The sequence below is a fragment of the Scyliorhinus torazame genome, chromosome 24, assembly GCF_047496885.1.
Source record: "Scyliorhinus torazame isolate Kashiwa2021f chromosome 24, sScyTor2.1, whole genome shotgun sequence".
Taxonomy (NCBI): Eukaryota; Metazoa; Chordata; class Chondrichthyes; order Carcharhiniformes; family Scyliorhinidae; genus Scyliorhinus; species Scyliorhinus torazame.
Window position 1 is genome coordinate 22,823,221 of NC_092730.1, and position 27,592 is coordinate 22,850,812.

General features: G+C 54.4%; 1 protein-coding gene across 1 annotated transcript; it reads left to right on the forward strand.

Annotated features, from left to right (window-relative positions):
- Nucleotides 1-10,135: 10,135 nt before the first annotated feature.
- On the forward strand, nucleotides 10,136-25,215 carry LOC140399965 (protein RD3-like). The gene is made up of 3 exons (XM_072489458.1): nucleotides 10,136-10,236; nucleotides 20,323-20,641; nucleotides 24,329-25,215. The coding sequence occupies exons 2-3, from the start codon at nucleotides 20,346-20,348 to the stop codon at nucleotides 24,618-24,620; spliced, it is 588 nt and encodes a 195-aa protein (XP_072345559.1). The 5' UTR covers nucleotides 10,136-10,236; nucleotides 20,323-20,345; the 3' UTR covers nucleotides 24,621-25,215.
- Nucleotides 25,216-27,592: the final 2,377 nt, after the last annotated feature.

A 27,592-nucleotide genomic window follows, 5' to 3' on the forward strand; every position in this document is an offset into this window, starting at 1 on the left:
CGTCGTCATCACATTGCTGCCTGTGGCATCTTGCTGTGCACAAATTAGCGCCCGCTTTTCCTCACCACCGTGACTCCTCCTCCTTCAGGTAACGGGCATGGACCTCCGCCGGATTGTGAAGGAAACGCAGAGGGTTTGCCGTTTGCCTGCTGTGGTGCCAGCTGACCAGGGACCTCATCCCGTTCTCGCCATCTCCCGTCGTCGGGCCCCCCCGGAAGGATTTGCAAGGCTGGTTGCCAAACCTGTTCGGGCCTCGTTAAGAACCACGCCTTCTGTAGCCGTCACATCCGATCACTGCGACCTGACCTGCATGAGTGAGGGTGGCTGGGGCGAGGAGAGGCAGATGCAGTTTAACACAGGAGGCGAGCGAGCGGGTTGGCGTGGGGAGCGTGTGTTTAAATGGCGGCACAGTGTGTGCTGGTTGATAAAGAGTTAGGCTGAGCAAGTTACAAAAACATGAGCAGGGTGACTGACGGGGTCTTCCAGAGGGGTGGGGGGCAGTTCGATCGTTGCTGTGGGAGATACGGTTGGAATCCAATCAGGGGTATTCTGTACAGTTCAAGGCACCTCATCGTTAAGTGTATAAATGACAATCACGTGCCGAAAAGTTGTTGGGTGGGGGGGGGCAGGGGAGGAGGGAGCGCGGACTTGTGCCGATTTAACTATTTTGACATTCCTGGTGGCTTTCAGAATTTGGGGCTGTCCATTTGTGGTGTCTCGTGTTGTCAATAAATCTAAAATTGGAGCAATGACTGACTTCTGGCCTCCTCCTTCGCCGATGGGCCGCTTGACACTCATCACCATCACCGCAAGGGATGCTGGGTGGGCACCATCGAGGGACAGGGTGAGATTACATGTGGCTGAGGCCGAGGGATGGCAACGGTGGGGTGGATGGCGAGGTGGGGATTAAGGCAGGGGGGCTGCACAGCTGAGCGGGCGGTCCTTGAAGAGTCGGGGGAGCGGGCGGGTGAGGCATACGTCGAGTTAATTCCGAAATAATAGGATCGCACTCAAAAAGGCGTTGGCTGATTGTCAGAGACCTTCCCGAGTCTTTGACAAATGTGGCAACAAGGAGTTAGAGCTACAATTTAGAGGAAGACGGTAACGTCCCTGGGCTGGTAACGAGTTAGTATCCCGGGGTGGGGGGAGGGGGGGGGCACTGATGGAATTTTTAAAAAATAATTTGGAGTACCCAATTTTTTTTTTCCAGTTAAGGGGCAATTTAGCGTGGCCAATCCACCTACCCTGCTCATCGCTTTGGGTTGTGGGGGCGAAGCCCACGCAAACACGGGGAGAATGTGCAAACTCCACACGGACAGTGACCCAGGGCCGGGATCGAACCTGGGACCTCGGCGCCGTGAGGCCGCACGGCTCACCCACTGCGCCGCCGCGCTGCCCCAGCTGGTAGAACGTGAATGCAATTAATAGAATCAGAGAATCCCTACGACGCAGAAGGAGGCCGTTCGGCCCATCGGATCTGCACCAGCCCTTCGAAGGACCACCCTACCAAGGCCCAATCGCCTACCCTATCCCTGCAACCCCACCCAACCTTTGGACCCTCGGGGACAATTTATCGCGGCCAATCCGCCTAACCTGCACATCTTTGGGCTGTGGGAGGAAACCGGAGCGCCCGGAGGAAACCCACGCAGACACGGGGGAGAACGTGCAGACTCCGCACAGACAGTCACCCGAGGTCGTAATCGAACCTGTGTCCTCAATGCTGTGGGGCAGCGGTGCTAACCACTGTGTCACCGCGTCGCCTTGGAATTATCTGGAATTGTAAAGCCAGTCTACAGTAATGGTGATCGTGATGACTCTCATCGATTGCCGTAAAAAAAAAACATCTGGTTCTCTCATGGCCCCTTGACATTGATTCTAGTCTTCAATGGCCGACAGTTCATCACTCGCTGATGTCCCTCCACCGATTGGTCGATGGGCCAGCGATGACGCCCTTGGTTTCCGTGCAAATAAATTGGGCCTTTATCGAAGTCCCCTGGCAGCTGACCCCGCTTCGAGGCCCGTCAAACTCTGCCTTGGTGGCCAGACCTTCGGTCTCTCCCGACCGTCATTCCAGAAAATGGAATCACTGCACGGGAAAACCCGTCTCGCGGCCCAGCGGTTCAACAGGCTTGGGAATGACATGGTTTCCCACCAGCCCCTTCTCCCAGCCTCCCAAAGCATGCCGGGTAGTTCCTGTCGAGCTTAACCGTGTTAAATTTTGCATCAATGTGCGCCTTTCTATCAATGTCGAAAAGTTGCTCCTGGGACCCCGACTTGGAAATATATCGTTCGCTGTGGCCGGGGTCAGAGTCCGGGATCTCCCTCCCTAACAGCACTGTGGGTGTACCTACACCACACGGGACTGCAGCGGGTTCAAGATGGCGGCTCACCCACCACCTTCTCAAGGGGCAATTAGGGATGGCAATCAATGCTGGGCCTGCAGCCAGCGACGCCCACATTTCTTGAATGTATAAAAAGTAATTAAACCATCCCAACCGTGTGTTACAGGAGTTATGAATCACATAGATTTCATAGAATTTACAGTGCAGGAGGAGGCCATTCGGCCCATCGAGTCTGCACCGGCCCTTGGAAAGAGCACCCCACCCAAGCCCACACCTCCACCCTATCCCCATAACCCAGTTGCCCCACCCAACACTAAGGGCAATTTTGGACACTAAGGGCAATTTATCACGGCCAATCCACCTAACCTGCACATCTTTGGACTGTGGGAGGAAACCGGAGCCCCCGGAGGAAACCCACGCAGACACGGGGAGGGCGTGCAGACTCCGCACAGACAGTGACCCCCCAGCCGGGAATCGAACCTGGGACCCTGGAGCTGTGAAGCAATTGTGCTAACCGCTGTGCTGCCGCGCTGAGGAGATCTTGGCCAAAACGCGATGAAGGAGGTTTTCGTTAAGGAAGAGAGAGACGGAGAGGTTTAGAGAGGGAATTCCCGAGTGTTGGGGGGGCCCCCAGGCAGCTGAAGGCCCGGCCCGGCAATGGCGGAGCGATGGGAATCGGGGGGGGACGCTCAAGAGGCCAGAATTGGAGGGAGCGCAGAGCTCTCGGAGGGTTGTAGGGGGCTGGAGGAGGTTACAGAGATTGAGGGGGGGTGGAGGGGAGTGGGGGGGGGGGGGGGGGGCGAGACAATGGATGGATTCCAACACAAGGATTGGAATGTTGAACAGGGACGTTGCCAGGCCCGTGGTCAGTGTAGGTGAGCGAGCACAATGAGTCATGGGTATAGAGGTTTACGTTTGGCCCATCACGTCTGCCCCAGTCACAACAACCATTAACTATTCTAACCCCGTTTCCCAGCACGCGGCCCACAGCCTAGTAGGCCCCGACATCGCAGGCGCGCATCTCAATACTTCTTCAATGTTCTGAGGGTCTCTGCTCCACCCCCCGTTCAGGCAGCGAGTTCCAGACTCCCACCCCCCTCCGGGGGAAAAGGTTTTTCCTCACATCCCCTCCAAACCTCCTGCCCCTCACCTTAAATCTCTGCCCCCCTGGCCATTGAGCCCTCCACCAAGGGGGAAACGTTTCCTTCCTGTCTGCTCTATCTGTGCCCCTCACCATTTTATACACCTCAATCCCGTCCCCCCCTCGGTCTCCTCTGCTCCAACCCCAACTGGGTGCGGGTTAGCAGAACTTCGGATGAACTCAACTTGCCAGGGAGTGGAATAGGGGAGGCCGCAGTCGGTACAGCTCAGGAATTGGCCACTCTGGAATAAATGGACGAGAGTTTCAGCGGATGAGCTGAGGCAGGGGTGGGGGAGAGAGGGTCATCATTTAACGGCCCCGTCACTCCCCAAGGGATGGCGAGAAGGTGCACGCCCGCTATCCTGACGGGACCAGCTATCTGTCAGGCAGCACGGCAGGGGGCAGAGCTCCTAGTAACAGGCCCGGCTTCCCCAACCTAACCTTGTGGACCTAAACCCCCTTCATCCCTGGAAGCGTTGTGGGGTGAATCTCCTCCGCACTTTCTCTCTCTATCTCTCTCTTTTTCTCTCTCTCTCTCGGACCCTCGCACCCTCCCTAAAGTCCACGGGTGACCAGGGGCAGCATTCTGCGGAAATCGGCGGGAGGGGCAACTCCAGCGAGTGGCTCCGGCGCGAAGGAATCGTCCGCACCTTCAGGGGCTAGGCCGACGCCAGCGTGGTTTGCGCCACGCCGGCCGGCGCGGAAGGGGCTTGGCGCCACGCCAACCGCGAGTTGGCGCATGCGCGGGTGCGCCAGCGTGTGCGGGCGTCATCCCAGCGCTCGCGGGGGGGGGGGGGTCATCTCCGCGTCGGCCACCTTGGAGGACTGCAGCAGCCGACGCGGGGGAATAGAGTGCCCCCACGGCACAGGCCCGCCCGCGGATCGGTGGGCCCCGATCGCAGGCCGGGCCTCCGTGGGGGCCGCCCCCCCCCCCCCCCCCCCCCCCCCCCGGGCCCAGATCCCCCCCCCCCACCGCGCTCCTCCCGAGGACCCCGGGGGCCGCCCGCGGGGCCAGGTACTGCCGGTAAGGACCTGTTGTAATTTACGTCCGCTCGGCCCATCCGGCGTGGGCGGGATTCACGCCGCCCCCCCACCCCCGGCGATTCTCCAACCCGACGGGGGGGGGGGGGGTCGGACGATCCCGCCCCAGAACTGTACACAATACTCCAGTTGTGGGGCATAACCTAGATCTGAATAAACATTCAGCATGACCTCCCTCAATTGTATTCAATCGCTCTATTCATAAAGCCCTAGATCCCGAATTACTCTCTCAATATATCCCAAGATTAGTCTCGTTGTGCCTTTCCGTCTCTCGCCTCCCCTTGATCTCTGGAAGAACAGCTTCTTACCAAGCAATCTTCTTGTCCAAGGGGTTTGTGCCTTGAATAGAACTGCTGAATATTAATTTTTACAAGCCTGTTACTCACGACTATATTTAGTTTCTCAGTAACACTCTGGGAGAGAGTGTCGGCAGGGGAATCCTGGTAATCTCGAGCAAAGTTGTCACGACGCCCTGGGCCAGCGCACGGTCAATTGCAGCCCCACGGGCCCCCGGGTCCCAACTCAAGTGAATTAACCAATCATGTTTCGAAAAGTACCCAAAGAATTACAGTCACCAGGTTTGTAAATGTAAACACGATTACTGTTTATTTAAAACAAGGACTATAATGAAATATGCAATAAAGACATTTGGTTAACGATTAACTAATACCTAACTCCCACTGTAACTTGCCCCCCCCCCCCTCCCATCCTCTCCACACACACACACACACACACAAGACAGACAAAGACAGAGAGGTGGAAATTGGTAAACATCGTAAGTGAAAGGAAAAAAGTGTCTTTTGCTTCAGATGCAGCGCGGTAGCACAGTGGTTAGCACAGTGGCCTCACAGCACCAGGGTCCCAGGTTCGATTCCCCGCTGGGTCACCGTCTGTGGGGAGTCTGCACGTTCTCCCCCCCCCCCCCCCCCCCCCCGTGTCTGCGTGGGTTTCCTCCGGGTTTGAGCAGACTTTTCTTCACGGCAAGCGTGTAGGTTAAAGTCTTTGCTTTGCGGCCTGTCATGGCCTTCGCCGTAGATTCATTCATTCGCGTTCTCCGTCGTTTAGAAATGCAGTACTTACAACGTCCCTGGAGAGGCGCCTTATTTCTCTCCAAACCTTGCTTTCAGTTTGTGGCTTGGAGTCAGGCCTCTGTAGTTTCAGGAATACAGCCCCCACCAAGCTTTCTGGAGAGAGAAGGCGCTCGCAGCAGCGTTCTGGAGAGAGTTAGCTGGAACCTTCCTCTGTGCTAACAGAATCAAACTGAAACCTTGGGGCTCTTAAAAGCATACCAGTGGGATAGGATCCGAGCGCCATCTGTTACTGGGCACAGCAGAGCCTTTTGGGCCAATTCAGTGACCGCCGACTAACTCAATCAAACCAAGTCGCGACCCCCATCGCCCACACAGGTGCATAAAAGTCCACAGCACCGGTTTAAACCCAGCAAGTGATCTCTCCTTAAACTTCTGGAATCTTCCACTTGCCTTAAAGACGCATGTCCATTAATCATCCACGGATCAAAGTAAGTACGGCAAAATAAAAGGGAGGGAAAACAAGTGGAATGAACAAGAAGGACCCTGACAAAGTGATCTGCGATAGGATGTCTATCTGTTATCTTTTGTTTAAATCGTTCCGGAGTGAGTTTTGACATCTTTGTCAGGCGATTGGAGAGCGGACGGGGAGAGTCACAATACAGGACTGTCAAGGGGGGGGATGGTGAAAAATTACTGGGCACTCCATGGGCTCCTCCACCAATGTCGAGCCCACCACCGGGACATAGATTGTCCCGAGGTTGCGTTCTCAGATCATGGTCCAGACAGTCTCTCTCTCTCTCTTCTCTCTCGCTCTCTCTCTTCCCTCTCTCTCGCTCTCTCTCCCCCGCCTCGGGGTTGTACCATTCAACCCTTAGCAGAGCTCCATAATCCAGGCCGCCAAGCACACCCGGAGTCAGAAACTTGGGGGGGGGGGGAATCATAGTATGCCGACAGTGCAGAAGGAGGCCTTTCGGCCTATCGAGTCTGCACTGACCCTCTGAGAGAGCACCTTTACCTTGGCCCACTCCCCCACCCTATCCCCGTAACCCCCACCTAACCTGCCCATCTTTGGACACTAAGGGACAATTTAGCCCGGCCAATCCACCTAACCTGCCCATCTTTGGACACTAAGGGACAATTTAGCCCGGCCAATCCACCTAACCGGCACATCTTTGGACACTAAGGGACAATTTAGCACGGCCAATCCACCTAACCTGCACATCTTTGGACACTAAGGGACAATTTAGCCCGGCCAATCCACCTAACCTGCACATCTTTGGTCACTAAGGGGCAATTTAGCACGGACAATCCACCTAACCTGCACATCTTTGGTCACTAAGGGCAATTTAGCACGGCCAATCCACCTAACCCGCACATCTTTGGACACTAAGGGACAATTTAGCACGGCCAATCCACCTAACCTGCCCATCTTTGGTCACTAAGGGCAATTTAGCACGGCCAATCCACCTAACCCGCACATCTGTGGACACTAAGGGGCAATTTAGCACGGCCAATCCACCTAACCTGCACATCTTTGGTCACTAAGGGGCAATTTAGCACGGACAATCCACCTAACCTGCACATCTTTGGTCACTAAGGGGCAATTTAGCACGGACAATCCACCTAACCTGCACATCTTTGGTCACTAAGGGCAATTTAGCACGGCCAATCCACCTAACCCGCACATCTTTGGACACTAAGGGACAATTTAGCACGGCCAATCCACCTAACCTGCCCATCTTTGGTCACTAAGGGCAATTTAGCACGGCCAATCCACCTAACCCGCACATCTGTGGACACTAAGGGGCAATTTAGCACGGCCAATCCACCTAACCCGCACATCTTTGGACACTAAGGGACAATTTAGCACGGCCAATCCACCTAACCTGCCCATCTTTGGACACTAAAGGACAATTTAGCACGGCCAATCCACCTAACCTGCCCATCTTTGGACACTAAAGGACAATTTAGCATGGCCAATCCACCTAACCTGCCCATCTTTGGACACTAAGGGACAATTTAGCACGGCCAATCCACCTAACCTGCCCATCTTTGGACACTAAGGGACAATTTAGCACGGCCAATCCACCTAACCTGCACATCTTTGGACACTAAGGGGACAATTTAGCACGGACAATCCGCCCAACCTGCACATCTTTGGACACTAAGGGGACAATTTAGCACGGTCAATCCACCTAACCTGCACATCTTTGGACACTAAGGGGCAATTTAGCACGGCCAATCCACCTAACCCGCACATCTGTGGACACTAAGGGGCAATTTAGCACGGCCAATCCACCTAACCCGCACATCTTTGGACACTAAGGGACAATTTAGCACGGCCAATCCACCTAACCTGCCCATCTTTGGACACTAAAGGACAATTTAGCACGGCCAATCCACCTAACCTGCCCATCTTTGGACACTAAAGGACAATTTAGCATGGCCAATCCACCTAACCTGCCCATCTTTGGACACTAAGGGACAATTTAGCACGGCCAATCCACCTAACCTGCCCATCTTTGGACACTAAGGGACAATTTAGCACGGCCAATCCACCTAACCTGCACATCTTTGGATACTAAGGGACAATTTAGCACGGACAATCCGCCCAACCTGCACATCTTTGGACACTAAGGGACAATTTAGCACGGACAATCCACCTAACCTGCACATCTTTGGACACTAAGGGACAATTTAGCACGGCCAATCCACCCAACCTGCACATCTTTGGACACTAAGGGGCAATTTAGCACGGCCAATCCACCTAACCTGCACATCTTTGGACACTAAGGGGCAATTTAGCACGGCCAATCCACCTAACCTGCCCATCTTTGGACACTAAGGGACAATTTAGCACGGCCAATCCACCTAACCTGCACATCTTTGGATACTAAGGGACAATTTAGCATGGCCAATCCACCTAACCTGCACATCTTTGGATACTAAGGGACAATTTAGCACGGCCAATCCACCTAACCTGCCCATCTTTGGACACTAAAGGACAATTTAGCACGGCCAATCCACCTAACCTGCCCATCTTTGGACACTAAGGGACAATTTAGCACGGCCAATCCACCTAACCTGCACATCTTAGGGCTGTGGGAGGAAACCGGAGCACCCGCAGGAAACCCACACAGAGACGGGGAGAACGTGCAAACTCCGCACAGACAGTCGCCCGTGGCGGGAATCGAACCCTGGCTCTCTGAGAGAGCAGTGCCAACCACCGTGCCCCTTCCTCTGATTGAATGCTAGAGCAACCCCGATGGGCAGAAAGGCTTTTTTCTGTTGCTACTTCTCATGGAAGGTGGAATCCCGTCCGCCTCGCAGGCGAATATAAACGATCCCTTTGGAGAGAGGGGGGGGGGGGGGGGGGGTTGAGGCGGGAGATATTTCTTCGCAGCCTCCTGGGTCCCCAGACCTACATTCCTATGGCCTGCAGGCCGCCATCGCAAGGCTGCTCGTGGGATCTTGCCGCGCTCAAAACCGGCTGCCTGCGCCGCGCTCGCACTTCTCAAAAGCGCCTCCTGAGATGGTGAGAGATCCCGTGCTAACGCCAGGCTCATTTGCCCCACGGGACACGGGGGGGGGTGGGGGGGGCGGGGTGGTCGGCCTGGCCCTGACGGGGTTAACGGGAAGTGAGCAGAACGGGACAGGGACGACATGATCGCGGAATCTCCATTTCCCCCTCCATGTAATCTCCTCCAACCCCACCCCCCGAGATGCCGAAGCTCGTCTAATTCCACATCCCCACACACAGCCTGGCCAATGCAAGGCAGCTCTAATAGGGGCTGGTTTATGTGGCGACTGGGGGCTTTTCCCAGCAACTTCATCGAAGCCTACTTGTGACAATAAGTGATTATTATTATTACATCGGGGCGGCACGGTGGCGCAGTGGGTTAGCACTGCTGCCTCACGGCGCCGAGGTCCCGGGTTCGATCCCGGCTCTGGGTCACTGTCCGTGTGGAGTTTGCACGTTCTCCCCGTGTCTGCGTGGGTTTCGCCCCCACAACCCAAAGATGTGCAGGGTAGGTGGATTGGCTGCGCTAAATTGCCCCTTAATTGGGGGAAAAAATTGGGTACTCTTAAATTTATATTTTTAAAAAATTATTATTACAACCCCGCCACCCCGATTTCCATCGCTCGGCCATTGTCAGCCGTGCCTTCAGCCACCTTGTGGGGGATGGGGGGGGGGGGAGTGTGGTTTGCCACAGCTATGGCATTTCCCCCTAAACCTCTTTGTCTCTCTCCTCCTTTAAGATGCTCCTTAAACTCTTTGATCGAGATTCCTGATCGCCTTTCGCCCCGATATCTCCAAGAATCAGACTCTGGCTGAGATCCTCCTGCGGAGCACTCTGGTTCATTCAAGGCACTTTATGAATGCGGGGTTGTTGAGACCAATTAGAAATTATGCGATCTTACGCACATTAACTCTACACACCAGTGAGCTCTGTATTCATCACCCCCCCCCCCCCTCCCCCCCGCTCAACACCTCGCACAGCTCCCGTAAGCCTGAGAAGCCACTTTATGCTGACACAGGTTTGGGGATTAGTAATTTAATACTGGATTAAGTCGGCCGCAACCTGCGAGGCAGGAGCAGGGACATCATTGAGGATACAGACGCAGAGGACACAGGAGAGGGAGCAGAGACCCCGTTTGGCCCCAGCGTACCGCAGCCGAGGTGAGTCCGGGCCTGTGCGAAGCCTACGGTGGCGTTGGAACCCCTGGGGGTGGGGGTTGGGGAGGGAGTTGGACGCGGACTCGTGGCGGTCGTCCCTTCTGAGTTGCCGCAGCCACGCTGGAGGTTAACCCCTCAAAGACTGGAGACCGTTGGGGGGGGGGGGGGGGTTGGGGCGTGGGTTGTCAGGGGGACAATTCATTCATCAATTTTGCGACAACCTTCTATCCTCTCTTCCGATAGTAACCCCAGGGTCTTGCGCGCTGATCTATGAAGGCGGCAGGGCACATTGTGGGAAGTTTGTGAGCAAAGCAGATGGGACCTTGGACTTCAAGGCCAGAGGGATTGAGCAGAAGAGCAGGGAGTTTGGACCGAACCTTTACGAGGCTCTCGGTTTAGGCTCCACAACTGGAGTAGGGCCCAGTTCCTCGTCTCCACACTTTCGGGAGGATGCGAGGGTTCGGGAGAGAGAGAGAGAGACAGACAGAAAGAGAGAGAGAGAGAGGGAGGGAGTGAGAGACAGAAAGAGAGGGAGAGAGAGACAGAAAGAGAGAGAGAGACAGACAGAAAGAGAGAGAGAGAGGGGGGGGGGGAGAGAGACAGAAAGAGAGAGAGAGAGAGGGGGAGGGAGAGAGAGACAGAAAGAGAGAGACAAACAGAAAGAGAGAGAGAGAGACAGAATGAGAGACAGACAGACAGACAGAAAGAGAGAGAGAGAGAGAGACAGACAGACAGAAAGAGAGAGAGAGAGGGAGGGAGAGAGAGACAGAAAGAGAGAGAGAGAGTGCGCGGAGGGAGAGGCACACGGATTGGTTCGGGGGATGTGAGGGAATTTTAGCTCCGAGGTTCGGGTGGGAGAAGCCGGGCTTGTTGCCCTCGGCGGGGAGATTGTTTTGCAGAGAGCCAGCATGGATTTGACAAGCAGAATGGCCTCCTCCAGCTGAAATGTCCCTGTGAATCCACTTGTACATCTGAAACAAGAGGTTCTTAAAAATTCATTCAAGGAATGTCCATGGATGTGAAGTTATTTTTGCTTCATTTATGGGTGTGAGGCCCACGTTTATGGCCCATCCCTAATTGCCCCTCGAGCCGCCATCTTGAACCCGCCGCAGTCCCGTGCGGTGTAGGTACACCCACCGTGCTGTTAGGGAGGGAGTTCCCAGGATTCTGACCCCAGCCGCAGTTAAGGAACGGCCGATATATTTCCGAGTCAGGATGGTGAGCGTCTCGGAGGGGGGGAACTTGCAGGCGGTGGTGTTCCCCGTGCGTCTGCTGCTGCCCTCGCCCTTCTAGACGGTAGAGGTGGCGGGTTTGGAAGGTGCTGTCGAAGGAGCGAGTGGCTGCGGCGCGTCTTGTAGACGGTGCACACGGCTGCCGCTGTGCGTCGAGGGTGGAGGAGTCAGGGCCAGGCAGAGAAACCGTGGACCCTGGTACTACTGTTTCCGGGACCCTCATAACGCTCCTCCTCAATCATGCATATATCAGAGGGTCAGTACTGAGGGAGTGCCACACTGTCAGAGGGTCAGTACTGAGGGAGCGCTGCACTGTCAGAGGGTCAGTACTGAGGGAGTGCTGCACTGTCAGAGGGTCAGTACTGAGGGAGTGCTGCACTGTCAGAGGGTCAGTACTGAGGGAGTGCTGCACTGTCAGAGGGTCAGTACTGAGGGAGTGCTGCACTGCTAGAGGGCCAGTACTGAGGGAGTGCTGCACTGTCAGAGGGTCAGTACTGAGGGAGTGCTGCACTGTCAGAGGGTCAGTACTGAGGGAGTGCCGCACTGTCAGAGGGTCAGTAATGAGGGAGTGCTGCACTTTCAGAGGGTCAGTACAGAGGGAGTGCTGCACTGTCAGAGGGTCAGTACTGAGGGAACGCTGCACTGTCAGAGGGTCAGTACTGAGGGAGTGCTGCACTGTCAGAGGGTCAGTACTGAGGGAATGCTGCACTGTCAGAGGGTCAGTACTGAGAGAGTGCTGCACTGTCAGTGGGTCAGGACTGAGGGAGTGCTGCACTGTCAGAGCGTCAGTACTGAGGGTGTGCGGCACAGTCAGACGGTCAGTACTGAGGGAGTGCTGTACTGTCAGAGGGTCAGTACCGAGCGAGTGCTGCACTGTCAGAGGGTCAGTACTGAGGGAGTACTGCACTGTCAGAGGGTCAATACTGAGTGAGTGCCGCACTGTCAGAGGGTCAGTACTGAGGGAGTGCTGCACTGTCAGAGGGTCAGTACTGAGGGAGTGCTGCACTGTCAGAGGGTCAGTACTGAGGGAGTGCTGCACTGTCAGAGGGTCAGTACTGGGGGAGTGTTTCACTGTCAGAGGTTCAGTATTGAGGGAGTGCTGTACTGTCAGAGGGTCAGTACTGGGGGAGTGTTTCACTGTCAGAGGTTCAGTATTGAGGGAGTGCTGCACTGTCAGAGGGTCAGTACTGGGGGAGTGTTTCACTGTCAGAGTGTCAGTACTGAGGGAGTGCTGCACTGTCAGAGGGTCAGTACTGAGGGAGTGCTGCACTGTCAGAGGGTCAGTACTGGGGGAGGGTTTCACTGTCAGAGTGTCAGTACTGAGGGAGTGCTGCACTGTCAGAGGTTCAGTATTGAGGGAGTGCTGTACTGTCAAAGGGTCAGTACTGGGGGAGTGTTTCACTGTCAGAGTGTCAGTACTGAGGGAGTGCTGCACTGTCAGAGGGTCAGTACTGAGGGAGTGCTGCACTGTCAGAGGGTCAGTACTGAGGGAGTGCCGCAGTGTCAGAGGGTCAGTACTGAGGGAGTGCTGCACTGTCAGAGGGTCAGTACTGGGGGAGTGTTTCTCTGTCAGAGTGTCAGTACTGAGAGAGTGCTGCACTGTCAGAGGGTCAGTACTGAGGGAGTACCGCACTGTCAGAGGGTCAGTACTGAGGGAGTGCTGCACTGTCAGAGGGTCAGTACTGAGGGAGTGCGGCATTGTCAGAGGGTCAGTACTGAGGGAGTGCCACGCTGTCAGAGAGTCAGTACTGAGGGAGTGCGGCACTGTCAGAGGGTCACTACTGAGGGAGCGCTGCACTGTCAGAGGGTCAGTACTGAGGGAGAGCCGCATTGTCGGAGGATCAGTACTGAGGGAGCGCTGCACTGTCAGAGGGTTAGTACTGAGGGAGTGCGGCACTGTCAGAGGGTCAGTACTGAGGGAACGCTGCACTGTCAGAGGGTCAGTACTGAGGGAGTGCTGCACTGTCAGAGGGTCAGTACTGAGGGTGTGCTGCACTGTCAGAGGGTCAATACTGAGGGAGTGCTGCACAGTCAGAGGGTCAGTACTGAGGGGGTGCCGCACTGTCAGAGGGTCAGTACTGAGGGAACGCTGCACTGTCAGAGGGTCAGTACTGAGGAAGTGCCGCACTGTCAGAGGGACAGTACTGATGGAGAGCTGCACTGTCAGAGGGTCAGTACTGAGGGAGCGCTGCACTGTCAGAGGGTCAGTACTGAGGGAGTGCTGCACTGTCAGAGGGTCAGTACTGAGGGAGTGCTGCACTGTCAGAGGGTCAGTACTGAGGGAGAGCCGCACTGTCGGAGGTTCAGTACTGAGGGAGCGCCGCACTGTCAGAGGGTCAGTACTGAGGGAGTGTGGCACTGTCAGAGGGTCATTACTGAGGGAGTGCCGCACTGTCAGAGGGACAATACTGAGGGAGAGCTGTACTGTCAGAGGGTCAGTGCTGAGGGAGTGCTGCACTGTCAGAGGGTCAGTACTGAGGGAGTGTGGCACTGTCAGAGGGTCAGTACTGAGGGAACGCTGCATTGTCAGAGGGTCAGTACTGAGGGAGTGCCGCACTGTCAGAGGGACAGTACTGATGGAGAGCTGCACTGTCAGAGGGTCAGTACTGAGGGAGCGCTGCACTGTCAGAGGATCAGTACTGAGGGAGTGCTGCACTGTCAGAGGGTCAGTACTGAGGGAGTGCCGCACTGTCAGAGGGACAATACTGAGGGAGAGCTGTACTGTCAGAGGGTCAGTGCTAAGGGAGTGCTGCACTGTCAGAGGGTCAGTACTGAGGGAGTGTGGCACTGTCAGAGGGTCAGCACTGAGGGAGTGCTGCACTGTCAAGAGGGTCAGTACTAAGGGAGTGCTGCACAGTCAGAGGGCCAGTACTGAGGGTGTGCTGCACTGTCAGAGGGTCAGTACTGAGGGAGTGCTGCACTGTCAGAGGGTCAGTACTGAGGGAGTGCTGCACTGTCAGAGGGTCAGTACTGAGGGAGTGCTGCACTGTCAGAGGGTCAGTACTGAGGGAGTGCTGCACTGTCAGAGGGTCAGTACTGAGGGAGTGCTGCACTGTCAGAGGGTCAGTACTGAGGGAGTGTTGCACTGTCAGAGGGTCAGTACTGAGGGAGTGCTGCACTGTCAGAGGGTCAGTATTGAGGGAGTGCTGCACTGTCAGAGGGTCAGTACTGAGGGAGTGCTGCACTGTCAGAGGGTCAGTACGGGGAGAGTGCTGCACTGCCAGAGGGTCAGTGCTGAGTGAGCGCCGCACTGTCAGAGGGTCTTTAGTGAGGAGTGCTGCACTGTCAGAGGGTCAGTGCTGAGGGGGTGCTGCACTGTCAGAGGGTCAGTACTGAGGGAGTGCTGCACTGTCAGAGGGTCAGTACTGAGGGAATGCCGCACTGTCAGAGGGTCAGTACTGAGGGAATGCCGCACTGTCAGATGGTCAGTACTGAGGGAGTGCTGCACTGTCAGAGAGTCAGTACTGAGGGAGGAGAGCACTGTCAGAGGGTCAGTACTGAGGGAGTGCTGCACTGTCAGAGGGTCAGTACTGAGGGAGTGCTGCACTGTCAGAGGGTCAGTACTGAGGGAGTGCTGCACTGTCAGAGGGTCAGTACTGAGGGAGTGCTGCACTGTCAGAGGGTCAGTATTGAGGGAGTGCTGCACTGTCAGACGGTCAGTCCTGAGGGAGTGCTGCACTGTCAGAGAGTCAGTACTGAGGGAGAAGAGCACTGTCAGAGGGTCAGTACTGAGGGAGTGCTGCACTGTCAGAGGGTCAGTACTGAGGGAGTGCTGCACTGTCAGAGGGTCAGTACTGAGGGAGTGCTGCACTGTCAGAGGGTCAGTACTGAGGGAGTGCTGCACTGTCAGAGCGTCAGTACTGAGGGAGTGCTGCACTGTCAGAGGGTCAGTACTGAGGGTGTGCGGCACAGCCAGAGGGTCAGTACTGAGGGAGTGCTGCACTGTCAGAGGGTCAGTACTGAGGGAGTACTGCACTGTCAGAGGGTCAGTACTGAGTGAGTGCCGCACTGTCAGAGGGTCAGTACTGAGGGAGTGCTGTACTGTCAGAGGGTCAGTACCGAGGGAGTGCTGCACTGTCAGAGGGTCAGTACTGAGGGAGTACTGCACTGTCAGAGGGTCAGTACTGAGTGAGTGCCGCACTGTCAGAGGGTCAGTACTGAGGGAGTGCTGCACTGTCAGAGTGTCAGTACTGAGGGAGTGCTGCACTGTCAGAGGGTCAGTACTGAGGGAGTGCTGTACTGTCAGAGGGTCAGTACTGGGGGAGTGTTTCACTGTCAGAGGTTCAGTATTGAGGGAGTGCTGCACTGTCAGAGGGTCAGTACTGAGGGAATGCCGCACTGTCAGATGGTCAGTACTGAGGGAGCGCCGCACTGTCAGAGAGTCAGTACTGAGGGAGGAGAGCACTGTCAGAGGGTCAGTACTGAGGGAGTGCTGCACTGTCAGAGGGTCAGTACTGAGGGAGTGCTGCACTGTCAGAGGGTCAGTACTGAGGGAGTGCTGCACTGTCAGAGGGTCAGTACTGAGGGAGTGCTGCACTGTCAGAGGGTCAGTATTGAGGGAGTGCTGCACTGTCAGACGGTCAGTCCTGAGGGAGTGCTGCACTGTCAGAGAGTCAGTACTGAGGGAGGAGAGCACTGTCAGAGGGTCAGTACTGAGGGAGTGCTGCACTGTCAGAGGGTCAGTACTGAGGGAGTGCTGCACTGTCAGAGGGTCAGTACTGAGGGAGTGCTGCACTGTCAGAGGGTCAGTACTGAGGGAGTGTTGCACTGTCAGAGGGTCAGTATTGAGGGAGTGCTGCACTGTCAGAGGGTCAGTACTGTGGGTGCTGCACTGTCAGACGGTCAGTACTGAGGGAGTGCTGCACTGTCAGCGGGTCAGTACTGAGGGAGTGCTGCACTGTCAGAGCGTCAGTACTGAGGGAGTGCTGCACTGTCAGAGGGTCAGTACTGAGGGAGTGCTGCACTGTCAGCGGGTCAGTACTGAGGGAGTGCTGCACTGTCAGAGCGTCAGTACTGAGGGAGTGCTGCACTGTCAGAGGGTCAGTACTGAGGGTGTGCGGCACAGCCAGAGGGTCAGTACTGAGGGAGTGCTGTACTGTCAGAGGGTCAGTACCGAGGGAGTGCTGCACTGTCAGAGGGTCAGTACTGAGGGAGTACTGCACTGTCAGAGGGTCAGTACTGAGTGAGTGCCGCACTGTCAGAGGGTCAGTACTGAGGGAGTGCTGCACTGTCAGAGTGTCAGTACTGAGGGAGTGCTGCACTGTCAGAGGGTCAGTACTGAGGGAGTGCTGTACTGTCAGAGGGTCAGTACTGGGGGAGTGTTTCACTGTCAGAGGTTCAGTATTGAGGGAGTGCTGCACTGTCAGAGGGTCAGTACTGGGGGAGTGTTTCACTGTCAGAGTGTCAGTACTGAGGGAACGCTGCACTGTCAGAGGTTCAGTATTGAGGGAGTGCTGTACTGTCAGAGGGTCAGTACTGGGGGAGTGTTTCACTGTCAGAGTGTCAGTACTGAGGGAGTGCTGCACTGTCAGAGGGTCAGTATTGAGGGAGTGCTGCACTGTCAGAGGGTCAGTACTGAGGGAGTGCTGCACTGTCAGAGGGTCAGTATTGAGGGAGTGCTGCACTGTCAGAGGGTCAGTACTGTGGGTGCTGCGCTGTCAGAGGGTCAGTACTGAGGGAATGCTGCACTGTCAGCGGCTCAGTACTGAGGGAGTGCCGCACTGTCAGAGGGTCAGTACTGAGGGAGTGCCGCACTGTCAGAGGGTCAGTACTGAGGGAGTGCTGCACTGTCAGAGGGTCAGTACTGAGGGAGTGCTGCACTGTCAGAGCGTCAGTATGAGGGAGTGCTGCACTGTCAGAGGGTCAGTACTGAGGGTGTGCGGCACAGTCAGAGGGTCAGTACTGAGGGAGTGCTGTACTGTCAGAGGGTCCGTACCGAGGGAGTGCTGCACTGTCAGAGGGTCAGTACTGAGGGAGTACTGCACTGTCAGAGGGTCAGTACTGAGTGAGTGCCGCCCTGTCAGAGGGTCAGTACTGAGGGCGTGCTGCACTGTCAGAGGGTCAGTACTGAGGGAGTGTTGCACTATCAGAGGGTCAGTACTGAGGGAGTGCTGCACTGTCAGAGGGTCAGTACTGGGGGAGTGTTTCACTGTCAGAGGTTCAGTATTGAGGGAGTGCCGCACTGTCAGAGGGTTAGTACTGAGGGAGTGCTGCACTGTCAGAGGGTCAGTACTGAGGGAGTGCCGCACTGTCAGAGGCTTAGTACTGAGGGAGTGCTGCACTGTCAGAGGGTCAGTACTGAGGGAGTGCCGCACTGTCAGAGGGTTAGTACTGAGGGAGTGCTGCACTGTCAGAGGGTCAGTACTGAGGGAGTGCCGCACTGTCAGAGGGTCAGTACTGAGGGAGCGCTGTACTGTCAGAGGGTCCGTACCGAGGGAGTGCTGCACTGTCAGAGGGTCAGTACTGAGGGAGTGCCGCACTGTCAGAGGGTCAGTACTGAGGGCGTGCTGCACTGTCAGAGGGTCAGTACTGAGGGAGTGCTGCACTGTCAGAGGGTCAGTCCTGAGGGAGCGCCGCAGTGTCAGAGGGTCAGTACTGAGGGCGTGCTGCACTGTCAGAGGGTCAGTACTGAGGGAGTGCTGCACTGTCAGAGGGTCAGTACTGAGGGAGTGCTGCACTGTCAGAGGGTTAGTACTGGGGGAGTGTTTCACTGTCAGAGGTTCAGTATTGAGGGAGTGCCGCACTGTCAGAGGGTTAGTACTGAGGGAGTGCTGCACTGTCAGAGGGTCAGTACTGAGGGAGTGCCGCACTGTCAGAGGGTTAGTACTGAGTGAGTGCCGCACTGTGAGAGGGTCAGTACTGAGGGAGTGCTGCACTGTCAGAGGGTCAGTACTGAGGGAGTGCTGCACTGTCAGAGGGTCAGTACTGAGGGAGTGCTGCACTGTCAGAGGGTCAGTACTGAGGGAGTGCTGCACTGTCAGAGGGTCAGTACTGGGGGAGTGTTTCACTGTCAGAGGGTCAGTACTGAGGGAGTGCTGCACTGTCAGAGGCTCAGTACTGGGGGAGTGTTTCACTGTCAGAGGCTGAGTACTGAGGGAGTGCCGCACTGTCAGAGGGTTAGTACTGAGGGAGTGCTGCACTGTCAGAGGGTCAGTACTGAGGGAGCGCCGCACTGTCAGAGGGTCAGTACTGATGGAGCGCTGCACTGTCAGAGGGTCAGTACTGAGGGAGCGCCGCACTGTCAGAGGGTCAGTACTGAGGGAGCGCCGCACTGTCAGAGGGTCAGTACTGAGGGAGTGCTGCACTGTCAGAGGGTCAGTACTGAGGGAGCGCCGCACTGTCAGAGGGTCAGTACTGAGGGAGTGCTGCACAGTCAGAGGGTCTGTACTGAGGGAGTGCCGCACTGTCAGAGGGTCAGTACTGAGGGAGCGCCGCACTGTCAGAGGTTCAGTACTGAGGGAGTGCCGCACTGTCAGAGGGTCAGTACTGAGGGAGTGCCGCACTGTCAGAGGGTCAGTACTGAGGGAGTGCTGCACTGTCAGAGGGTCAGTACTGAGGGAGCGCTGCACAGTCAGAGGGTCAGTACTGAGGGAGTGCTGCACTGTCAGAGGGTCAGTACTGAGGGTGCTGCACTGTCAGATGGTCAGTACTGAGGGAGCGCTGCACTGTCACAGGGTCAGTACTGAGGGAGTGCTGCACTGTCAGAGGGTCAGTACTGAGGGTGCTGCACTGTCAGATGGTCAGTACTGAGGGAGCGCTGCACTGTCACAGGGTCAGTACTGAGGGAGCGCTGCACTGTCAGAGGGTCAGTACTGAGGGAGTGCTGCACTGTCAGAGGGTCAGTGCTGAGGGAGTGCTGCACTGTCAGAGGGTTAGTACTGAGGGAGTGCTGCACTGTCAGAGGGTCAGTACTGAGGGAGTGCTGCACTGTCAGAGGGTCAGTACTGAGGGTACTGCACTGTCTGAGGGTCAGTACTGAGGGAATGCTGTACTGTCAGAGGGTCAGTACTGAGGGAGCGCTGCACTGTCAGAGGGTCAGTACTGAGGGAGTGCTGCACTGTCAGAGGGTCAGTACTGAGGGAGTGCTGCACTGTCACAGGGTCAGTACTGAGGGAGTGCTGTACTGTCAGAGGGTCAGTACTGAGGGTGCTGCACTGTCAGATGGTCAGTACTGAGGGAGCGCTGCACTGTCACAGGGTCAGTACTGAGGGAGCGCCGCACTGTCAGAGGGTCAGTACTGAGGGAGCGCTGCACTGTCAGAGGGTCAGTACTGAGGGAGTGCCGCACTGTCAGAGGGTCAGTACTGAGGGAGCGCTGCACTGTCGGAGGGTCAGTACTGAGGGAGTGCCGCACTGTCAGAGGGTCAGTACTGAGGGAGAGCTGCACGGTCAGAGGGTCAGTACTGAGGGAGTGCTGCACTGTCAGAGGGTCAGCACTGAGGGAGTGCTGCACTGTCAGAGTGTCAGTACTGAGGGAGTGCCGCACTGTCAGAGGGTCAGTACTGAGGGAGTGCTGCACTGTCAGAGGGTCAGTACTGAGGGAGCGCTGCACTGTCAGAGGGTCAGTACTGAGGGAGTGCCGCACTGTCAGAGGGTGAGTACTGAGGGAGCGCTGCACTGTCAGAGGGTCAGTACTGAGAGAGTGCCGCACTGTCAGAGGATCAGTCTAAAAGCAGCAGCTGAGAATAGTCGACTGACCCGTCCCAGTGGCCGTGACACCCTCCAGCCGCCCCCTCAAGCCCCCCACCCCCTGCTTCCACATCCTTACCTCCTGGGGGGAGGTCAGACTGGGTTTAGAAACGGTCTCTTGCGCCTGTGATCAATTATCTTGTTCTCTTTCCCCCCCCCCCCTCTGTCAGGCCCTGCCCACCCGCTGTCCGCCATGTTCCTCTCGTCCATGTTCGACTGGAATGACCGCTGCTCGGTCCTGACGCCCCGCACCGAGGAGGAGCTGGTCACCAACACGCTGACCCTGGAGCTCAGCGCGCAGCTGAAGCGGGCCGAGAAGATGCAGCGTGAGCGCCTGGCCGAGTGCAAGCGGCTGAAGCAGGGGGTGGACTACAGCTGGCTCATGGCCCAGCCCAAACACGGCTTTGTGATCCCGCAGGGGGAGCAGCTCGAGCTGCAGGGGCTGTGCGCCAAGGTTAAACCCTCCCAGTGCGGGCCCTTCATACTCAGGTACAGGCCCGTCATTCGCATCCCGGCCTAGCGGCCATTTTGGAAAATGGTAGACGGGCATGTGGTGTACCTTGTGTTGTTAAATTCAGGATGGTTGGCGCAGTGTTCACAAAGGCCATACATTTATGGGTGGCGCAGTGGTTAGCACTGGCACTACGGCGCTCAGGACCTGGGTTCGATCCCGGCCCCGGGTCACTGTCCGTGTGGAGTTTGCACATTCTCCCCGTGTTTGCGTGGGTTTCGCCCCCACAACCCAAAGTTGTGCAGGGTTAGGTGGATTGGCCACGCTAAATTGCCCCTTAATTGGAAACAATGAATTGGGTACTCTAAATTTTTTTTTTTTTTAAATAATGCACAGTATACATATGTTTTGGGCGTGTCCGAGGCTGAGGGGATTTTGGCAGGGATTTTCAGATGTCACATCAGAGGTCCTGGAAGGGAACAAAAGAACAAAGAACAAAGAAATGTACAGCACAGGAACAGGCCCTTCGGCCCTCCAAGCCCGTGCCGACCATGCTGCCCGACTAAATTACAATCTTCTACACTTCCTGGGTCCGTATCCTTCTATTCCCATCCTATTCATATATTTGTCAAGATGCCCCTTAAATGTCACTATCGTCCCTGCTTCCACCACCTCCTCCGGTAGCGAGTTCCAGGCACCCACTACCCTCTGTGTAAAAAACTTGCCTCGTACATCTCCTCTAAACCTTGCCCCTCGCACCTTAAACCTATGCCCCCTAGTAATTGACCCCTCTATCCTGGGAAAAAGCCTCTGACTATCCACTCTGTCTATGCCCCTCATAATTTTGTAGAGGGTGACTCCGAGTCCAGAGGTGGCAATATTTGGAGTGTCGGAAGATCCGGGAGCCCAAGGGGGGGGAGAGAGGCCGACATTTTGGCATTTGCCTCCACGGTGGTCTGGAGACGGATTTTGCTGAGATGGAGGGGCACGCAGCCACCTAAGTCGGGGGTCTGGGCCAGGTTTCTTAAGCTAGAGAAAATTAAGTTCGCCTGAAGGGGTTCACGACAGGGGTTCGCTCGGGGGGGGGCAGCCGCGACTTCTTCAAGGAATTTTTTTTTTTTAAATTGAGAGTACCCAATTCATTGTTTCCAATTAAGGGGCAATTTAGCGTTGGCCAATTCACCTAACCCTGCACATCTTTGGGTGGTGGGGGCGAAACCCACGCAGACACGGGGAGAATGTGCAAACTCCACACGGACAGTGACCCGGGATCGAACCTGGGACCTCGGCGCCGTGAGGCAGCAGTGCTAACCCACTGCGCCACCGTGCTGCGCCTTTCTTCAAGGAAAATTGACCGTCAGCAGGGTGGGGGGGTGGGGGGGCGGGGGTTGCGATGGGGGGGGGGGGAAGGGGAGGCATGGAAGTTACGAAAAAGGGTAGGAAATCTAATGTATGGGTAGTTAGGGTCTGTGCTTGGGAGGGGGGGGGGGGGTGTTGAGTATGGTATTGTGGCGTTTTTGTGCGTGTTGGATCTCTATGTTATAATGTTAAAATTATAAATGGCTCAATAAAATATTTTCTAAAAAACCCCCACAGTTGATTAATAACATCTAAACTACACTCATCTACAGCTAATCTCACTACTGGCTTAAACTATGATCTGCTCTCACTTACACTATCTGCTCTTCTGACTCTCTCCAGCTACCTCCTGCACACACTCTCCCACAAGGCTTAGCGTCATTGCCTTCTATAGTTGTAACTGTACCTCCCTCTAGTGGGTACTCTCGACACTTCATTAACCCTTGCAGTTCGAACAGTTATGATCATAGTATCATAGAATTTACAGTGCAGAAGGAGGCCATTCGGCCCATCGTGTATGCTCCGGGTCTTGGAAAGAGCACCCTACCCAAGGTCCACACCTCTACCCTATTCCCGTAACCCAGTAACCCCACCCAACACTAAGGGCAATTTTGGACACTAAAGGCAATTTAGCACGGCCAATCCACCTAACCTGCACATCTTTGGACTGTGGGAGGAATCCGGAGCGCCCGGAGGAAACCCACGCAGACACGGGGGGAACGTGCAGACTCCGCACAGACAGTGACCCAAGCCAGAATCGAACCTGGGACCCTGGAGCTGTGAAGCAATTGTGCTATCCGCAATGCTACCGTGCTGATAATACAACAAGGCAGAGTGGCCTTTCCTGGGGCGGCACAGTAGCACAGTGGTTAGCACTGTTGATTCACAGCGCCAGGGTCCCAGGTTCGATTCCCGGGCTTGGGTCACTGTCTGTGCGGAGTCTGCACGTTCTCCCCCGTGTCTGCGTGGATTTCCTCCAGGCGCTCCAGTTTCCTCCCACAAGTCCCGAAAGACGTGCTCGTTAGGTGAATTGGACATTCTGAATTCTCCCTCCGTGTACCCGAACAGGCGCCGGAATGTGGCGACGAGGGGATTTTCACAGTAACTTCATTGCAGTGTTAATGTAAACCTACTTGTGACAATAAAGATTATTCTATGCTATTCCATTCCTTTATTGGGTGGGGGTGGGGGTGGGGGGGTGGGGGGTTATTGAATACAAATGAACTGTACAAAATGTTGTCGAGGCCTCAATCTGAGGTTTTGCGTACCGTTCTGGTCCCCACACTGCGCGAAGAGCATCGTTGCCCTGGAGAGAGGGCGCAAAGGAGATTTACAAGAGTGTTGCCCGGGTTTGAAAACTGCAGTTATGAAAAGAGATTGGATAGGCCGAGGGTTATTTTCCTTAGAGCAAAGGACGCAGGTGGCGCGGTGGGTTAGCACTGCTGCCTCACGGCGCCGAGGTCCCAGGTTCGATCCCGGCTCTGCGTCACTGTCCGTGTGGAGTTTGCACATTCTCCCCGTGTCTGCGTGGGTTTCACCCCCACAAGCCAAACATGTGCAGGGGCAGGATTGGCCGCGCTAAATTGCCCCTTAATTGGAAAATAAATTTTTAATAGGCTGAAGGGGTGTGACCTAATTGAAGTGCACAAAATTATGAGGGGCCTAGATGGGGTGGACAGAAAAAGGCTTATTTTCCCCCTTAGCTGAGGGGGTTAGTTACCAAGGGGGCATAGATTTAAGGTGGAGGAGGTCCTGTGGGCGCAGTGGCGCATTCACCCACTGCGTCCCCTCCTGGGACCCCTGCCACTTACCATCACTGCGGTTCCCGGGACTTGGATTCCGGCATGGCACTGCAGTACCTCTTCCAACCACTGCAGCGCTGTGCCCGGAGGGGCTGGAGAGCAGTCAGTCAATCGGATTGGCTGTCAGCTCTCCAAGGCGGCCCTTCCTTCCAAGTGCATGAAATGACGGTGGGTGGGTGGGAGCGCTCCCTGGTTAGGCCAGCATTTATTGCCCATCCCTAATTGCCCCCTGAGAAGGTGGTGGGCGAGCCGCCATCTTGAACCCGCTGCAGTCCCCGTGTGGTGTAGGTACACCCACAGTGCTGTCAGGGAGAGAGGCCCGGGATTTTGACTCCAGCCACAGCGAAGGAGTGGCCGATATATTTGCGAGTCGGGATGGCGAGCGGCTCGGGGGGGGGGAACTTGCAGGCGGGGGTGTTCCCCGTGCGTCTGCTGCTGCCCTCGTCCTTCTAGCCGGTAGAGGTGGCGGGTTTGGAAGGCGCTGTCGAAGGAGCGAGTGGCTGCGGGGGGCGCGCGGCGACAGAAATCAATTCCTCTTTTGCTTTCTGCGCTTTATCCTTCCAGGTTTCGGAAGCTGGTGCAGGAGTTCGAATCCGAGGTGCCCGAGATTCCCCGGATATTCCGCCTGACCCTGCTGGATTTCATCGAGCAGGAAGAGGAGGAGGAGGCCCGGCGCATCCTCCAGAGGCAGGCCGAGGGCAAGCGGGGGAACAGCCTCTCCGTCCTCACCCTGAGAACCAGGCTGAAGATCAACCCCTTCCGTCAGGAGGACAGCATCGAGGAGGCGAAACCAAGCCTGCTCTCTGCACGGAGAGCGAGGAGTATGCCCGAGTTCAACATCCGGGAGGACAATTAATCCCCCTTCGAGCCTTGTGAGAGCAAGGCGTTCGCTCCGTGATTGGGAAGCTAGGCAGGGGGCCAGCAGTGATGGGCTGCCTTGTGTGTGCGCTGTTGCCTCCGCAATGTGTGTATTTTTTATCTAAAACTGTTATAATTAGCAAGACACAGAGTTGTCTGTACTGCTGAAAAGGTATAGGGTTCCAGACCTGGTGAGTTACGTTTTACATAGCTTCGACAGTGCAGAAGCAGGCCACTCGGCCCGTCTAATGCTGTTTCTCCTCCGCACGAAGCTCCTCCCCCTATTCATCACCCCTCCCCATCACCCTATCCGTCTATTCCTCGTTCCCGCATGCTTTTACCCAGCTTCCCGGCCCACCCCTGACCGCTTAAATGCATCGACACTCGTCACCCTCGAACACTGGCCCAGCGGGAGTGCGTTACACACTTGCAGCCCCCCCCCCCCCCCCCCGCCAATTCCCCTGAATTCATTAACCCTTGCAGTTCTTGTTATATTACGTTTAGTTAGATCTTGTTACTCATTTGCTTACTGCCAGAATGGTCGTATGCGTGACGTTCAGTAACACTCAAATAAAGCAAATACTGTTTATTGAGTAACGGTTATAAATTCGTTCACTCTTCTATAACTATAAGTGTAGATTAGATAAATAAGATTAAGTATTATATATATATATTGATTAACTACACCTACTCACTAAGCTATATCTCTAACACTCTGTTCACTAGTCACAGGCACCGGAATGTGGCATCTAGGGGCTTTTCACAGTAACTTCATACTTGTGACAATCAAAGGTTATTATTATTATTACTCCTGATACGACGAGGCAGAAACTCTCTCTTGAGTTTACCTTATATACATATATCTGGTGCTGCCATCTAGTGGTTATCTAGCACTTACTTATAGATGTTAACCCATTACATACCTTCAGATATACAGATCACTACATCCCCCCCTTTTTTTTATACATGTTTTCTATACTATGAAGAAAATTGTATAACCGATAAGCATAAAGAATGATATGTATATTTGCACAAACATAATTGGAAAGATGACTATACACAGTGGAATAATATTTATAAGTCCAGTATTTATAAGTTCAGTCTGTTAGGTTTTTGTCTCCTTCTTGTTGACCTTCTGAATTGCCGAAGTGGTGAGTCTGAATGTTTGATAGTTTTGTGCATGTCATCTGGTTTCTTGGTATGAAGTAGTGTCATGTGAGTGTACCTTTAAGAAATGGGTGTTTATAAATGGGTGTGTATATCAGTATCTGTAGTGAGAGTACCTTTAAGAAATGGGTGTTTATAAATGGGTGTGTATATAAGTATCTGTAGTGAGTGTACCTTTAAGAAATGGGTGTTTATAAATGGGTGTGTATATAAGTATCTGTAGTGAGAGTACCTTTAAGAAATGGGTGTTTATAAATGGGTGTGTATATAAGTATCTGTAGTGAGAGTATCTTTAAGAAATGGGTGTTTATAAATGGGTGTGTATATAAGTATCTGTAGTGAGAGTACCTTTAAGAAATGGGTGTTTATAAATGGGTGTGTATATAAGTATCTGTAGTGAGAGTACCTTTAAGAAATGGGTGTTTATAAATGGGTGTGTATAAAAAAATCTGTAGTGAGAGTACCTTTAAGAAATGGGTGTTTACTACTGCAGTGATGTCAGAGAGGGGGTGGAGCTGGGCTGTCTGTCCGCATTTTACTTTCGTTTTAGGCTGTTTGCTGCAGGGTGTGTTTTAGTTTTGTTTTCAGAGCTGGACAGCTGCAGTCACAGCCAGAAGGTGTATGAATCTCTCTCTGTAATCTAAAGACTGTAAATCGATCCTGGTGATTTAAAACTAACAACAGTAGTGACTTTAACCTGATGTGCTTCTGGTAAAAGTGTTTTAAGTCTTATGGATGTTAAAAGGAAAGCTTAAAGGATTACTTAGTGTTGTATTCTTTGGGGGTTGTATTTGAATTGATGGTTGCTAAGATGTTCACTAAGTTTTAAAAAGGTTAACTTGAGTTCAGAGAATGAACATTGTTTTGTTTTAAAAAATACTTTTCCATTTCTGCTGTCCCACACCTGTAGAGTGGGCCGTGTGCTCCCCAGACCACAATCGATTAAAATTTGTGGGTCAGGGGAACTCCATGATGCACTTTGGGGTTCTCGAAACCCTGCCCCAGAACAGTAGATTTTCTTGCAAAAATGATTCATCGAAACTGAAAGGTTGGAAAAATTGGTTGTTGAAGCCTAATTTTCTGCAAAGCCCGTCTGTTGCGTTGAAAGATTGCTCCATCGGCAGATTTGACGATGTAGGATTGTGGTGTTGCTTGCCTGATGATAGCAGCAGGAGCAAACCGTCCTCCTTCTGGATTCTCAATTCTGACAATGTCCTCATTTGTCAGTGGGTCTAATCGAACTGTGTGTTGGTCATCGTACAATCTTTGCTTTGAACGTTGTTCAGTGATTTTCTTGTGAGCCGGTAGATTATCTGGATTTTGAAATCTGATCCCTGGTAATGTAATCTCTATTGAATAAGATCTGTGCTGGTTAAAGTCCGGAAGTTAATGGAGTTGCTCTGTATGACAATGAAGCGAAATGTTTGACAGTGAATCTTATGCTTTACTATAAATTTAGAGTACCCAATTATTTTTCTTTTTCCAATTAAGGGGCAATTTAGCGCGGCCAATCCACCTACCCTGCACATCTTTTGGGTTGTGGGGGCGAAACCCACGCAGACACGGGGGAGAATGTGGAATCTCCGCACGGACAGTGACCCAGGGCCGGGATTCGAACCCGGATCCTCAGCACCGCAGTGCCGGTGCTAACCACTGTGCCGCCCCTCACTTGCTTTACTTATCAACTCTTTGATTATGTGAGCACTTTTTTTCCCGCCTTTCCTTTGGATTGTGGGTAGTGTGGGCTGGACGTCACATGTCTAAAATTATAGTTGCTTGAGAACTCGGACCATTCCCAGCTTG

What these genes read in the sequence shown, in the direction of transcription:
- LOC140399965 (XM_072489458.1), top strand. Translation starts at nt 20,346, where the DNA reads ATGTTCCTCTCGTCCATGTTCGACTGGAATGACCGCTGCTCGGTCCTG. An exon ending in TGCGGGCCCTTCATACTCAG is followed by an intron (nt 20,642 to 24,328) that starts GTACAGGCCCGT and finishes TTATCCTTCCAG; the next exon opens with GTTTCGGAAGCTGGTGCAGG.